Source organism: Siniperca chuatsi, linkage group LG10 (genome assembly GCF_020085105.1).
Source record: "Siniperca chuatsi isolate FFG_IHB_CAS linkage group LG10, ASM2008510v1, whole genome shotgun sequence".
Classification (NCBI taxonomy): Eukaryota; Metazoa; Chordata; class Actinopteri; order Centrarchiformes; family Sinipercidae; genus Siniperca; species Siniperca chuatsi.
Window position 1 is genome coordinate 16971736 of NC_058051.1, and position 15345 is coordinate 16987080.

The window sequence follows — 15345 nt, forward strand, 5'->3', positions numbered from 1 at the left end:
AGTTAATTTTTTGTCGTTGCTATGACTCATTTAGCTCAATGTTGGTACGTTTGAGTGCGTTTGACAGTATTTATGAAAGATCGAGTTGACAATCCTGAGTGTTTTTTTCCTAACTTTCCTAAAAGTTTGGTTCAAGTCCTGCTTATAGTGGATGGCGAAGCAAATACAGAAGTTACAGCTGAGTCCTAATCGTTTTCAGCTGTTTTATTATGGGATTATTGTTTACATTAAATTTTACATTAATTCAATCAAGGCATTGTTTTGTGATTTGATAGGTCTAATGTTGGAATACACCCGATAAACTGGAAATCACATGTCCGAGCAGTATAAAACAAAACAACCAGGATTTCGACGTTCAGTTTCTTTATTTATTTAATTTTCTTTTATGTCTTTGCATACAGTATATGGCTGTAAGAACATATCCAACACATTTGACAGCACTGTTGTTTGAAAAGTCACATTGTGTTGAACCTTTTTTTCAACTTGAACTGACTGACGACATGAGCCAAGTTTGGTTTGGAAATGAATCATTTATTGATCATGAATACAGACCTAGTGGATGAACAGTTTGCATTTGATTTTCTTGATTACATATCACACACACACACACACACACACACACACACACACACACACACACAGACAGACATTAAAGCCATTAAAGACATTTAAAAAATTACTTAATAAATGAATAAATAAATATTAATATTTCCTTATTTGAGAAAATACCTTGTGGCAGCTTATAGCATTATAACTTTATACAACGTGAACTTCAAATGTTTGTATCTATAAGATGACGCAAAGTCTTTACTATAAATGCTAGTTTGCGATGTTTAATTTGCATATGTCTACATAGGAATCGTAGAGACTGAATGGCTATTAATGTGTGTTATATTTTTATGGAGACTTTGAAATTTAAATAATATTATTATTTCCAGATGGATACAGGCTATCCTTAACAAACAATTTTAAGTAATAGAATACATATTTCTTCCGAAGCTTAGTCAGAAAGGATGATGTAGCAAAACTGTATTAAATATCGTCTGTTGTAAACAAATGAAAACGATCAGTCAAACCTTTGAACTAAAACGTTACCACTTTTGTGGGTTCTTTTAGCTTCCCTTGGTGGTTTGTTTTCCTTGAAGGAAGCTTTAAAAGGGTTGCACAAGGCTATAACTGTGGCAACCTGTCTGCAGAGAATCAAAGAGAGAGAAAAAGGGAAGAAAAGCCCTTTGTTTAGGCTATTGCCCTGTCTGGACAGGACCAGTGGATTCCAGGAGGGTAATTTCAATATCGAGCAGACAGTGTACTAGACAGTGACCTTGACAGTGCTATATGCTCGGTTTCCCAAGTTCTTTTTTTCATGGCAGATTTTCGTTTTGCTAAATGACAGCGCAAGGCCTATCGCTCGCGGTCAGATATGACATCATCGCTGAGCTAAAGATGCACTGATAGACGAGCAGTTGTTTGAATGTGAAATGCGGATCTGTGGGGAGCACTGGATCGGAGGCGTGGAGAGACGAGGCAAGGAGGCGCAACACATGGCCTCTTTCTCCGAGGTAAAGTGGCGACTTAAGCCTACACGTTAGTTCACTCACTGGATGACCATCCGGGCCATTTTGTTGTAAACATCACACTACCTTGTTTTGCTTTTGCTAGCTGTTATAATAACACGAGAAACCGCGAAGTGATATCAAGACGCTCCCAGTGCTCCTCATAAGACTGAGGCACAAGATATTATATTGGGTGGTGCTGCATTGCGAGACTCACTAACTAGATGCAAGAATGTGCAGTGATAGGAGAGGCAATGAGCCCAAGGGACAGAATGAAACCGCAACGGATCCCTAAGAGCTTCTCCAGTTTAAACATTTGATATTTTTCTTTCTATTTAAGGCTAGAGCCAGGCCCGGTGCCTTTGGGTTAGGTAGAATATACATGGTCACAAGTGACAGATACAGCTATCAAATATCGGCTGACTTGCAAGTCGTTCCCAAACCAATGCCGAAATGAATGCTGATGTTCTCACATAACACTTCATTGGCAAATTTGTAGCACACAACTAGCGCCATTCAGCACGCATGTGCAAGCTGCTGTAGCCATGAAGATTTTTGTTAATCCCTAACTTCATAGTATCAATTATTAATTAATGAAATCAGTGTTTATTTTTATTTTTTGGACTCTTATCAATTATTTTATTTTCAGGATGCCATGTTAAGGAAGATGATAGATTTCTTTTTAAATCAGAGAAGTAGCTATCGGCGCATCTTGGAACATATTCACATTATTTTTATGACTTGGGCTGTTAGCCCTCACTTTAAGCTGCCACAGCGTGAAAGACTGTTATATGTTTATTCTATTTTATTGATTCTAATTTCTGCTTCTTTTATTCATTTAAATGGAGCATTTGAGTTCAATATCAAGTTCAACCCACTGTGACTCTGCGACGTGAACTTGAGTGGATTGACGGCGACGTTACTTGTGTGCTTGGTTATATTTAGGATTTTTTTTCTTATTCTTATTCCGTGTTCTTGATGAGTCAAACTATTTGTCCTTGACGTAGTCAGACCTTTTTGAACTGTCATATTTGAGACATAAGCAGCTCCCCACTGCTGAGTTATGAAAACTTTTGAGATCCATAAATTGTTTTTTTTTCTTCCTTATAGTCGAGAGTGGGGTGGTGGTAAATTATGAATTTATAAAGGGAAAGTGGGATTTGCAAAATTGTTGCTGGACTCATATAGCATAGAAAGCTATAAACGATTGGAAAGTCTTCCTAGATTTATTTTTCAATTAATGAGGAGTCTCTAAACCCAGGACAGAAAAGGAAAAATCATAGGTCAGTCATAAGAATATGTTTGAGGATGATGGTTGGGCAGTTTGATGACCAAAGGCCACATTAGAAATTCTTGCGCCAGCTGTTGGCAGAATGCCTGAATCCTGTGCATCTCATGGGGAAGTTTTCTGCAGAAGAAAGTGCACTGTGGTGGAGTCTCTGAAAAGGTTTTTGTTGGAAAAAAAGAGACCTTTGTCAGAACAGAGGCATGCCTACAGTATGGCATATCACATATTTGTTCAGTGTCTTCAGAGCTGCATCTACAAATCAACTAATTAGCGAGATATAAAGTAGAGAGACTCGGCTGGTTGAATCAGTTAAGTGCCCTCTGATATCTTGTAAAATTCATATAAAAGAATTGTGAGAGGTATAACAATCCCACCAGAGTTTGGCTGCGAACGTTTATTGGAGGTATCTGTTAAAGTTGTTCATGTGAGGTGTACTAGAGAATATTATGTGAAATATACCCTCTTAAAGTAACCTTGTAGAATATCGTCCTCTTTTACAGAGCCAGTGGCTTCAACCTGCTGACCCCGTTACTGTAAATATGAGTAGAGTGCGGCAATGAGCATCAGTCTTTTCTTAAAACAAGCTTGTAAAATTGGGACATCACAGCTTTATATGACATGGAATTCAACCATAATTTGCTAGAAAACAAGATGTCATATTCACCCTCTCCTTCAAGAAAAATAGTTTTCATAAGAAATAGTATTTAAAAAACTTTTGCCAGCTTATAAAGATATTAAACGAGGCCATGGACAGTTCCATGAGTGTAAAAGGAGAAGCAGCCTGGGCTCCTTTTTGGGACTCAGCAGGACTCAAGTGAAGAAAAACAAGATTCTACATTTTTAATAAAACGTTTATAGTATTTTTAAAAAGCACATAAACCTCTGTAATACAGAAGTTAATGTTTTGTTTTGTCTGAGATGGACCGAGTGGGTGGTACCATGTGTAGCAGAAGTTAGCCTGGACACGTGGTTTGAGGATGACCAATCAGGCGCCCCTCCAGGTTTAACTATGTTAAATGTCAGATTGCAATAAACTAGAAGCTGTTGGTCGGGCCCGCGGAAATGGGCGAGCATAATCTCCTTAATCCAGGGTTTGTGGGACCTTTGGTAAACATCCACACTGGAGACACATTTTACTTTCCGAATTTTAGAGCCTCAGGGGGACAACTGGCGGGGCTACCGTCTCTCTCCTACCCGAGAAGGGACAATGTTTGCTCCCTCCCGTGGAATCCTTCGGAGCCGTGCAATGGATACTCTCAATCCTACTTTACCAGCCCCGTGTCTATTAACCCTTCTTTCAATCGGTCGTGTGAAATTACCAGACCAGAGGAGGGTAAATGTTATTATAACAACGGGAACAGGGAGACCTGTTCAGGTGGCAGCAGCCTCAAACGAGAGGATAGGGCGAGAGACACATCATCATTAACATCTGACCACGGGATGCACAGTGGAATTGGCAGCACTGCCGCCTTTTCCAAATATGATTACGGGACCGAGCAGCTAACGCAAGACCCGCCATCCTGTCAGTCAATGGAGTCCGACTCCAGCTCTTCCCTGCTCAACGAAGGCAGCAAGCCTCCATCCAGCGACACACAGACCCTGGTGTCACCGGGAAGCCATGCAAGCAACATAGCCGCAGGAGGAGGTGGGTGCTATTTTTTTTTTTAAATCACAGTTATTATAAACGCACGTTCACATTATTTATAAGAAGGCTGCACATAGTGTACACTTGCGGTATTACACCGTCATTAGAGCTCGTTATCTTGATGCACAACTTGCACCCTGGATTAGCCTGCAGGGTACTTGCGTGGTGTGCAAACGCCGCTAGGGGTTGCCCTAAAATACCTCACGCGCCATGTGGTTGTGTACAGTTACAGATAACCTCACCAAACCATATTGCCAACCAGCCTTTGAATAAATGAGCAGCCCTGTCATTGCATCTCCACACCGTAAACGAGAAACTGTGATTCAGGCACTGAAATAGCTGATTTTGGTGTATTGTTGCACTTTGTACAAACACATTAGCGCAGTGATTTAAAGAGGTGAGGCGCTTTGGTTGACTGCATGGAATAGAGAGAGTTTTCTTTTTAATGACTCGTAAACAGAATTAATATCTGTCGCTGTGTACTCAAGAGTCATTTAATATGCTCTGAAACTCGCAAATAAGTAGGGGTATTTGCAAGCAGGCTTAATTATCACGTTAATGCTACTTTAACTGCAACAATAAAACCTGTGACACAAACCGCTGTATACTGGTGGGCTCTATAGAGGGGTTGAAAAATAAAATTAAAATAAACAACTGTAATCAAATATTGCACAAAATAGGACAGGTACTGGTGGTCCTGAAATTGGATTTGAGATCAGATATGTCCAGGCAGTCCAGAGACCAAAACAAATCCAGTTTGGCGGTGTGTGTGGAGGAAGTGACAGCTTCTACGGGCGTCAGTTCTCTGAATCCTAATATAAAGCAGAATCCCTACATCTGGGATCTTTTGCAAAAAAACAGAAATCGTCTCTAGATGGCGGGAATACTGTCCACCTTTCCACGGCCGCAGACATGTTTTGGAAAACGGAGTGATTTATCATTAGAATGTAATTTGACTTCTAGATAGGATTTTCTGATAGCTCTCCAGAATAATACTTAAATGAATGTTAAATTCACTTAGCCTACAGTAAGGCAATTATCCAAGCTTGCCTTGGACAACTGACGCCCCTGTAGGCTCCTCATAACCTTGGAGGTGACCGTGATTTTGCAACTGTGGTGACTAACCCGTTGTATGCCCCCTCCTCCTCCTCCTCCCTCTCCTCCAGGTGCCCCGTGGTACCCGATGCACACTCGGACCAGAAAGAAGCGTAAACCGTATTCCAAACTTCAGCTGGCTGAGCTAGAAGGTGAATTCATGATGAATGAGTTCATCACCAGGCAGCGGCGGAGGGAGCTCTCCGACCGTCTGAACCTCAGCGACCAACAAGTCAAGATCTGGTTCCAGAACCGCAGGATGAAGAAGAAGAGACTCATGCTGAGGGAGCAAGCTTTGGCCTACTTTTAGAGATGCGGCAGAAGGTGAATCGATAGGCAGTAAAAGCCAAGCCTTCTACGCTCCCTAAGGTCTTCTTTCGATGCATGCACTCATCTATCCATCTTTTACATCGCAGGCAATTATTACAACATTTTCAGATTATTTTTCTCAAAGGTGCGGGCTACAGAAGCCCAAAAACAAGCCACTATCTGGCACTCAAAGCTATATTCTACATGTCAATAAGACTGCCTTCATGTTTGGTATAATCGCACAAAAAGCTGTGAGAATGTGTTTTCTGTGTAGGATGCATCTCTTGGTTTTCCTGATTTGTCAAGAGATATAAATAGAGATATAAAGAAATATGTCGTCAAGGCAATAGCCCAGTTTGGGATGACACATAATGACAACATCCCCTTTGTTCCATTTTTAGTCAGAGGAAATGAGAAGTGAGCGGGGCCACTTTGTAAAATCTCAAAAATCGGCCTAAAAATAACAGTGAAGTCAGAATGACAGAGAAGCCTGACTGGCATGCTGGAGCCTCATCCGCGCAATAATTTCTCTGAGGTTATGAACTGATAAAGAAGAATCTTCCTCCCACAGACATAGTTTGTTGGGTAAGAGGAACATCACCTTATCTCCTTTCCATAGTTTTCGCCAGGCGTTGTGGGCACGTTCACGGTCACGGGCAGGAAGTCTGGAAGTCTGGGAGTCTGCATGAGGAAAGGGAGGACTGGAACCGCAATGTAATCTATATCGATATCTTTATGACTGCGCATTGAAAAATTAATTGCCATGACTTTGGTCCATGTGCTAACAAGTTTCTAAAGGTATTTTTCTTACTTTTATTACCTTTCAACTTGTCTTAACAACAACCACAGAATCCTGCATGGGTTGCATTTCTTTAGCTGAGTGAGATCACCGTTTGAATACGGGTTTGAGCTGCTATTAAAAGTCCACGTCCAGATTGTGCCAGTTAAAAAATAGTGTATTGTACAATAAACTCGCGAGGATCTGTAATGGAAATATTCACCAATATAAGTACATTTTTAGGCCAACTTGGTTAAACAAGGGAGCCGCCTAAAGTTGCAACTGGGGGCGGGGTGGATAAGTTTTTGGGCCTAAAAGAGCATTTCTGAAACTTGGTGCTCATAATGAAAATAAATATGTAGAAGTTAATTACAGGCCTACGTGTGTGCTCCCTTAATTCGGGGGGAATGCAGTGCATCATCTGTCATGTATAACGAGTAAGCTATAGCAGTGAAATGTATTTGCAGCATGTTATTGATGTGAAATAGCTATAAGTCATGTTCTGCGGGCCACTTTTTCTGTATGTGACTTTTTTATACTTTTCCCCCCCAAACAAATCAAAAACAAACACTCCTAAAACATTTTTGACACAAACGTCTACAAATAAGAATGTATTATTATTATTATTATTATTATTATTGTTGTTATTATGGTTGAAGGACGGAGGACCTATCAGGCCTACTTAATGTACTTGCTCTTTGCAATGTCCTCAATGTTGTCCCTTTCCTTACCTTGTACTCGTGTATAACTTTGTAAAATGAAATTACATATGTTACTATTTGCATCCTGTTTGAGGATCCCTTATCGCTATGTAATAGCCTAGTGCTTTATGTTATTGATCGTCTTGTACAATATCGCATTCCATATAGCCTATTTGTGGTTGAAGGGGTTGGACATGTAGGCCTATTATATTATACTGCCAATAATGGATATATATATAAAAAATAGTATGCAAGAAATTTTACATACATACATGACATTTAAAGAAACCCTGTTTCAGTGTAATAGTTGTTTGTTATCGTTCTTTTATTTCGTCCCTCATTACATTCCCTTCTTTGCGCTTGTAAGGATTGCTACGTTGTCTTGTAAAAGTAATAATGATATGAATGTATATGCGTAAGGTCTTCAATAAACAGAATATTGAAACGTTTATTGGTGTTACCTCAATCTGTCATTAGGTTGCCTCTCTGACTGTTCTGCTTTAAAATCAGGTTTTCTGAGTGCTGACTGGTGGGATTATTTTATTAGACGTGACCTGTAACACAGTTTAAAAATACATGTGTCCACCGCAGTGAAATAAAGATCTGAACATTAATGGGACATTTGGAAGCATTTGAGGGGGTGTTTTGTTGGCACATAATTGTACATGCTGTGTGAACTATAATCAATAGGAGCCCACACAGGTTGGCCTTGTTTTATTATGGCTGCTCAGATACAAAGGTAGGCTATAGGTAGCTATGAGCTTTCCATTCAAAACGGCGTCCAAATGCATATTCTAAAGCCCATCTTGCGTTGAATGTTATTCCTGTTTTATAGCAGTCTGGAACACTACAACAACTACATTAGTTTTAGGCAAACAAAAAAAAAGTCCTTTTCACATTTTTTCTGGAGCCTTGTTTCCCTTGAAGTTCGACCTGATCAATGTCACTGGTATGCTACAAGCCTATAACGGCACAGCTAAACACGCAATAGCTCTGTAAAGCAGTAATAGGGTTACACCCCAGTGCTCCATATAGTCAAGCCTCTTGGCCTCCCTTTTCCTTGTGCATCCTATGTTCTGGTTTGCATTAGAGGATTTAAACGCGTGATAATTACACATCAAAACATGGTTTATGAATACATGCACACAGATCAGATGAAACGTCTTTCTGAAATGGCATACATCTTTACAAACGACATAGCCGGTTGTATAATAAACCCATATCTAAAATCCTCAAAGCTCTCCCTACTGGCAAGGAAGTGTAAAGCAATGCAGGGCTGTGCAGTGTTTTCCTAACAGCTAACTAACCAAGCATTAATGCGTTTGTCCTCAACAGCTTCCAGTCTCAGTTAGGTGAAGTAGATCCACTGGAAACTGTTGTGCTGGCTCAATGTTGAGCTCAGATGTTGCCTTTTCAGTGAACTGTGAACGGCCGCTCCTGCAACCGACCCACTGAATGGCCTTCCTGAGTTAGTCTGTCCATGACACAAATACATACATGGAAGATGACGTGAGCTCATTACTTAACACAGTCCTCTTCGTACTATATTAACTACCGGCTCGAACATTTATCAGTTAAGTTATATTTAAGATACAGTGTCATTACGACAGACATGTATGGCTTTGGGCTGATAAAAGCTTCGCTGCAGTACTAAACGCTTCTGTCTCATAGTAGCTATACTGTAATGAAACCTCTGACATTTGTTTACCTTAACTTCCACCTTCCCCAGTTAGACTACAAATACCCTTCTTATGTATTCATCAACATAATGCACAATAGTTCTTTAGTGTATATACAGTACATGTATAGAATGAATATAAGAGCTGTAATATCCTCCATGAGAGAAAAGGGCCGTCTGGACGTTCTGCTGTTCGATCGGACACAATGCGTCACTTTGCAGATATTAAAAATAATAATTAGAAAATGCTGGTCTCCAAAATGACCTCTGTAAATATGATAAACAAATCATGTGATTAACTCAAATTGTTTGTGAATACACAATGTACTTCTAGTCAACATAAGACTAGATATCTATATATATATATATATATGGTATCCGCTGGTTTTATGTTTTGGAAAAATGTCCTCCATATAGGCTACATTTGCACATCTTATTAGAGGTAGTTTGAAGATTTCAATTGAATGACTACCTATCTTGATTTGAATTATTTCCTCGGTATAATAAGAGAAATGCAGGCATAATGTTTTGATATGCAGTCTTTTACTCACCGACGACAACATTCATACGTTCGTGTATGTTATAATCAAAAGAATACACAGTGCATTAGTTCTGAAGTGGTGCCAGGCTGATGCAAAACATAACCAGTAAGTGTTCCAAGTATTTGCTGCAATATGATAATAACCAAGACTATGAAATAATACTGGGGAGATTTTGAATTGCGTGTATTGAATTTGATCATCCAGAGGACATCATTCATAACAACCCCAATCTTCTATCAAACGCGCTGTTGACCACGAAAGGCGATAAACAAGTGTCTTATGTTTGTGGTTTGCCTTGTTAAATGGGTTAGAGGAGAATAATAGATGCAAAATGCACCATGACGCTCCTGACTGTCCTGTAGTAGCCTACCTCAGCCATTATTTGTAAACAAAAAAAAAAAATCTTCAAGGTCAATTATGTTACAAATATTTCTCTGAAAACGTTAAAATACTTCTGAAAGCCTGTCCATGTACAGCGCATACATGGACAGGGCTGTGTAATGTACAACAACTGTAGTACATTAATTAGGTTCAATTATTTATATTTCAAGTTTTATACGCCTTTGAGGATGTAAACGTGCGCAAAACAATCTGGCGGTGTTGAAAATGGAGCAAAAGATAATAGATATTAACCCGGATCCATGATTTGTAAAGAATTGCAGTAGATTAGCGTTCAGTTAAACTGAGGAAAGTGTTAACTGAAATTGATTTGACAACGAGAAAATTGGTGAAAGCATCAAAACAACTCACAACGTTGAGCGCAGCGTGAATCGTGTTTGCTACCAAGATGAAATGATACAAACAGTGGTTTGTGTTTGCAGGCCAGTTGCGTGATTCCTGTGTGTAAAACGGTGGGATTATTTGGACAGAATAGCATGGCAGTTTGGTCTTTGAGCGGTGCCAAACGGATATCTGAACATGTAGTTTTAACTTGAACTTCAATCCAGACCTATCTGTTAATGTCATGTGTGACTTTTCTTTGTAGCCTGTTCATTCAGCTAGTTCTATCCTTTACTCTGCTTTTCCTTGAGACAAATAATCTTGTGCTGGAAACGTTTTTTAAGAGCTTTCGCGTCCAACAAACCATTGAACATTGCACTGCGTCCTTTACCTGCCAGCCCTTCTCATCAAAAGCTAAAAATGATCACTGCATAACAGCTAATATTAGTTTGCACTTATTTGTCTTGTCTGCATTCTAATTTAGTATGATTCACTCTATACAGGATATAAGAAGGAATTAGAAAAAAACTGTCACCATTGCGGAGAACCTCAAGATATTTGGATTGTAAAACAGGACGAAATCTCAGTTGGCTTTGCAGCTCTTTACAATAGGTCTTTCACTGCTCTAGAGCACTTTTGACTTTGAGACTGGCTAAATCTGTTTATGGCGGCCTGTCTCCGCGTCCCAAAGGTCAGTGAGCTTCACAGTGCCCTTCGCAGAGAACTTGTGTGGCATGTGGTCTACGTCCCCCGCCACCCCTCTGCTGTTTATGGTATGAAGCTGGCTGGAGAAATAGAAAGCAATGTTATTCCTACTAAAGTGTATGTCGGGGAGTGTAGAGTGTGTGGATGTGCGTGCGTGAGTGTGTGTGAGGGAGAGTGCGGGTTGAATGTGTGTGTGATTTGAAGGAGAGTTTTAATGTGATAGAGAAAGAGAGGCTAGCTAGAATGCTTAACATAAAAGAGCCATATCGTTTTACTCATTTCAGAACTGTTATATATTGATTTTGACATTATTTGAAATGAGTTCTTTATGAGCTCTATTTTTCTGAAATGTACTGTCTTATCAATTTGTTTTTCAATAGGTTCGCACGTCCAACAACCCTTAATACGGGGTGTAAAGGTTTCATTGCTGCCTTGGAAGAGCCGGATTCCTCTTCCTCTTCCTCCAGTTGTCTCTGATGGAAAGACAGGGAAACATCTTAGAATTTCAAAATTGATAGAGATCGCGATTACAAATCAGTAGCCAATCCTTTTCATCTAGTTCTTGGTTAGCCTATTGTAGCATCTTTGCTATTTTTAATTTTATGATTTTGAAATCGCGCGATAACATAATAACAATGTAAAGATTGCATCTGTCAGCGCCTGAAGTGATATTTTGCTCAGTAATATTTTATCTCAGTTTTTCAATCTTTTGAATAAGTGATTTCTCTCTTTTCGCTGCCTTCTACATATGGGGCAGGCATTCTTCTTAAATGTTTAGTATTTTAGATGTGGACTCTCCTTTCCAGCCCGACGCTTGGGCCCTAACGCACTCACTGAAGGTCAAGTATGCAGCATGGAGCTGCAGAACCGGCGGTGCCTGCTTAAAGCTCTTACAATTTTATACAAGATGGAAAAACTCTATGTCACCTGTTCAGGTTTGTCCAGTATCGGTTCAGTGCACATGCAGTATAGCATGGACTAAACGTTTTTTTTTCCTAATATGAATACCAATATTTGTATGTGCAGTTCCTCTGTGTTGAAAAGTCTGGCTTGGAAAATGTACAGCTCAGACGGCAAAGCAAACATTAGTACTAAGTGTTTGAGCAGGCATTTCGACGATATTAGAGTGCTGCGTAAAGCTCAGAGCTTCTATTTTGGGTCCACATACTGAACCACTTGTGTGTAAGGCCAGTACAAACTAAAATAATGCATTTTGACCCTCCGTGCGAAAAGATCCAACCAGTGCGCGCTTCGTCTCAATTGAAATAAATGTTCTAAATACATGCTGAATTCGCACTAATTGGAGTTACAATGACAATAAAGTTTATGCAGTTTTAGCTACTTAACGAGGATTGCATTTGTCACCTGATTGTCCCCCTGCATGCACATAGCCTAACACTTTTCCCGACAAGACTTACAACAGACAAGATTTGACCAAATAATGAAAAAAAAACAAAAAAACAAAATGCCATCAAGTGAAACGCTTGCGTCTAACGTCTGGCAAAGTATCTGTGTATAATTACTGCAAATAAGCAAGTTATGTAGGAATATGATTAAACTCAGATTTGATCATTCAGTCATTGTCACCAGACCAGAAGTATATTATCTGTAAGTCAACAAATTCCCAAACAAACCATTGCGTAATGGTTCGCAGGTCATGCGTAATTCTGTGCCTTCTTGTGCGTAATTCCCGAAACCTGGCAAAAAACTGTTTATTTAGGATAGTTAGTCAACCTTGGCAACTAGGCATAAAATCCCCGCTGATTTTAAAAGATGATTCGGATATTTTTGAAGATTAATTGTGCAGTTAATAGAGGTCTAAGACAGGCCGCGCCTAAAAATATCTTTTTAAATGTACAGGCATGTGACAGGCCATAGCCTCGAGTACTTTCTTCACATAAAATGCCCTTTATTTTGACTTTTGTAGAATGGTATTAACCGTGAAGTTAAGAGCCCCTCTAGCAAAATATCAAACACAAGCTTACTTTTATCTAGAATTTATTCAAAGATAGATACACTTCAGTTTTTACCATTCCTCTGCTCAAAGGAGTTCTCGGATTTTCCAGCACATCTAAATAACACATAGGAGCTAGAGCCAGCAGTCACTATTGGGCGATTTCTTGAGATGTGAAATCATTTAATACTTCTAATAAAAAAGTTAACACATTGTTGTGAAAGCTTTATGTCCTAGTGGTTGAAAGAGAAATACTCTCTGGAGATTGCTCTAAATGTAACGGCAACACACATCCTTATCTTGTAAGCTATTGTTGCCACCACAAACGCTTCACGCTAGGTGCATTCACTGAGACCTCAGTAAAAAAAAAACAAGGCTCTTTAGTGTTGCTTGAAACTGTTCGCAGCTCATACAGCCAAGTTTAACTGCCCGACTTACATCCAATTAAACTTATCTAGGCCATGAGGGGACAGTAATATGATTACACAGGCTTCCCACATTTAGCCTTGACTTCAGCTTACTGTGCAGCAGTGTCTTGGTGAACTGTGCCCATTGTGTGTGTGTGTGTGTGTGTGTGTGTGTGGTGAGTGTTGTATCATTTGGCACAGGATTTATTGACAAAGAGCCAAAACGCTCTGCAATATTTAGGTTCGCCATTTTTGAACAGAGAGTTATTCTTAACAAGAGGGTGACATCTAGGTTAACCATTGTAATTATGGTGCTGGGTAGCAATACATAACTTAAATTCCACAGACACAGTCGTAAAGTTAGTGCTCCAACAGTGATATTTAAGCGAAGAATGACAAACTTTTACAACACCTTCTCTTTGGAGCGCTCAACAGAACATTTCGGCTATTACTTAAAATGGTTGGTATTTACAATATTATTTTTTATCATTGCATGAGAACTTATAAGAGTAGGAGACTGATAACTCAGATACAGACCCTTCGCGTGCAAACTCTGCATATATGCTTAGCCTGCTCATTTGGTGCAACCAAATCAAACTTTCCTGGGTCCTACTGCTAGCGGAATATCAGCTGCTGTGAGTCGCCCAGGCAGGGAAATAAACACATGGTAAACCTTCTTATTGACTGATGGTCTGAGCGCACCAAGGCAAGAATAGCCAGTGTTTAAACCCTCGGAAGGCAGATATTGTCACGTGATGGACGTCGACTGGTCATATTTTGCCACATTATGACAAATACTGCGACTTAAACGCAGCCAGGAGTGCTATTTCCCATTTGTTTAAATGCCTAACTCCTCCTTGTGTACTGTGTAGTCTTTTAAACTCCTCTTTCGCATTCTTCAGTTGTCTTGTTCAGCAGCCCTAACTTTTGAATTTTATTAGTGCATCACTTATTCATACCCTCACATTACTTATTTATACCACGGTAATACGCATCATTGAAATGATTATGATGAGGAAATGATTTGACAATATTGTTTTGGACTGTCTGCTTTGGTTCTGTTATTGCCTGCTGAAAGAAAAGTTTGTAGTTTTTATTTATTGCCATGGGACTTTTTTTTTTTTACAGATGATTTTATAATCAGAGTAATGTTGAAATACGGATACATTTTAAATGTCGTAATTCAGAACCTTTCTTATAGGCCAATTAGTATGGCGGCTTTTCAGTTTTGTAGAAATTCACCATCAAATTCAAGCCCTGCCTTTTATCTTTTTAATTATACAGTGCACTTTATATTTCATACTATTAAAATAGGCAATGACACTTTGATGCGCGAATTATGATTATTGTTATGCAACTGCACAACACTAGTGCTGCAGCATGTGTCGAGCATGTGTCCACACAGGCCACAGGCCAATATGTTTACACAAATATTTCCATTGCTGCGGTTGTTTTTCTTCTACCAAAAATTACATCAGTGGCTGTGCTGCACGGGGCACAAATAAACTTATATATTCTAGTTTTTTCGTAAAGTTTGTCACACTCACAGTGTCTCTTATTTTGATTCATTTGACTGAAATGTTTAGCCTTACAAAAATGTCAAAATACATAATTTGAGGCTTTTATTTCAGTATCAGTGGTCTAAATTGCTGCCTTTCTTAAATGGATACCCAAAACCAAGCTGCAGAAAATGCGTTATGGTGTTCGGTGTGAAAATTCAGCACACTATTGCTTTTTTTTTAAGTTGCAGAATATCTAGTTACTGAAATTCAAATTCCTCTCATTCTCAACGTTTATGGTTTTCTATAGAACAAAGGAATTTGGCGTTACTACAGCCATTCGGAGTTTTATGGTGGACGTAGAGAGGATTTTAGTGGTCAAATTCAAGTGCTGTGTCTGGACAGCTGTCTGCTTTCTTTGTACTTGGATGCGGGATGCATCATGTGAGACAACCTTTTGTCTGTAGGGAT

The 15345-nt window shown here is 39.4% G+C and overlaps 1 protein-coding gene across 1 annotated transcript; it reads left to right on the forward strand.

The window, feature by feature from the left end:
* Positions 1 to 1067: 1067 nt before the first annotated feature.
* hoxc12a (homeobox C12a) lies at positions 1068 to 7818 on the forward strand. The gene is made up of 2 exons (XM_044211560.1): positions 1068 to 4486; positions 5653 to 7818. The coding sequence occupies exons 1-2, from the start codon at positions 3904 to 3906 to the stop codon at positions 5889 to 5891; spliced, it is 822 nt and encodes a 273-aa protein (XP_044067495.1). The 5' UTR covers positions 1068 to 3903; the 3' UTR covers positions 5892 to 7818.
* The last annotated feature ends 7527 nt before the right edge of the window (positions 7819 to 15345 follow it).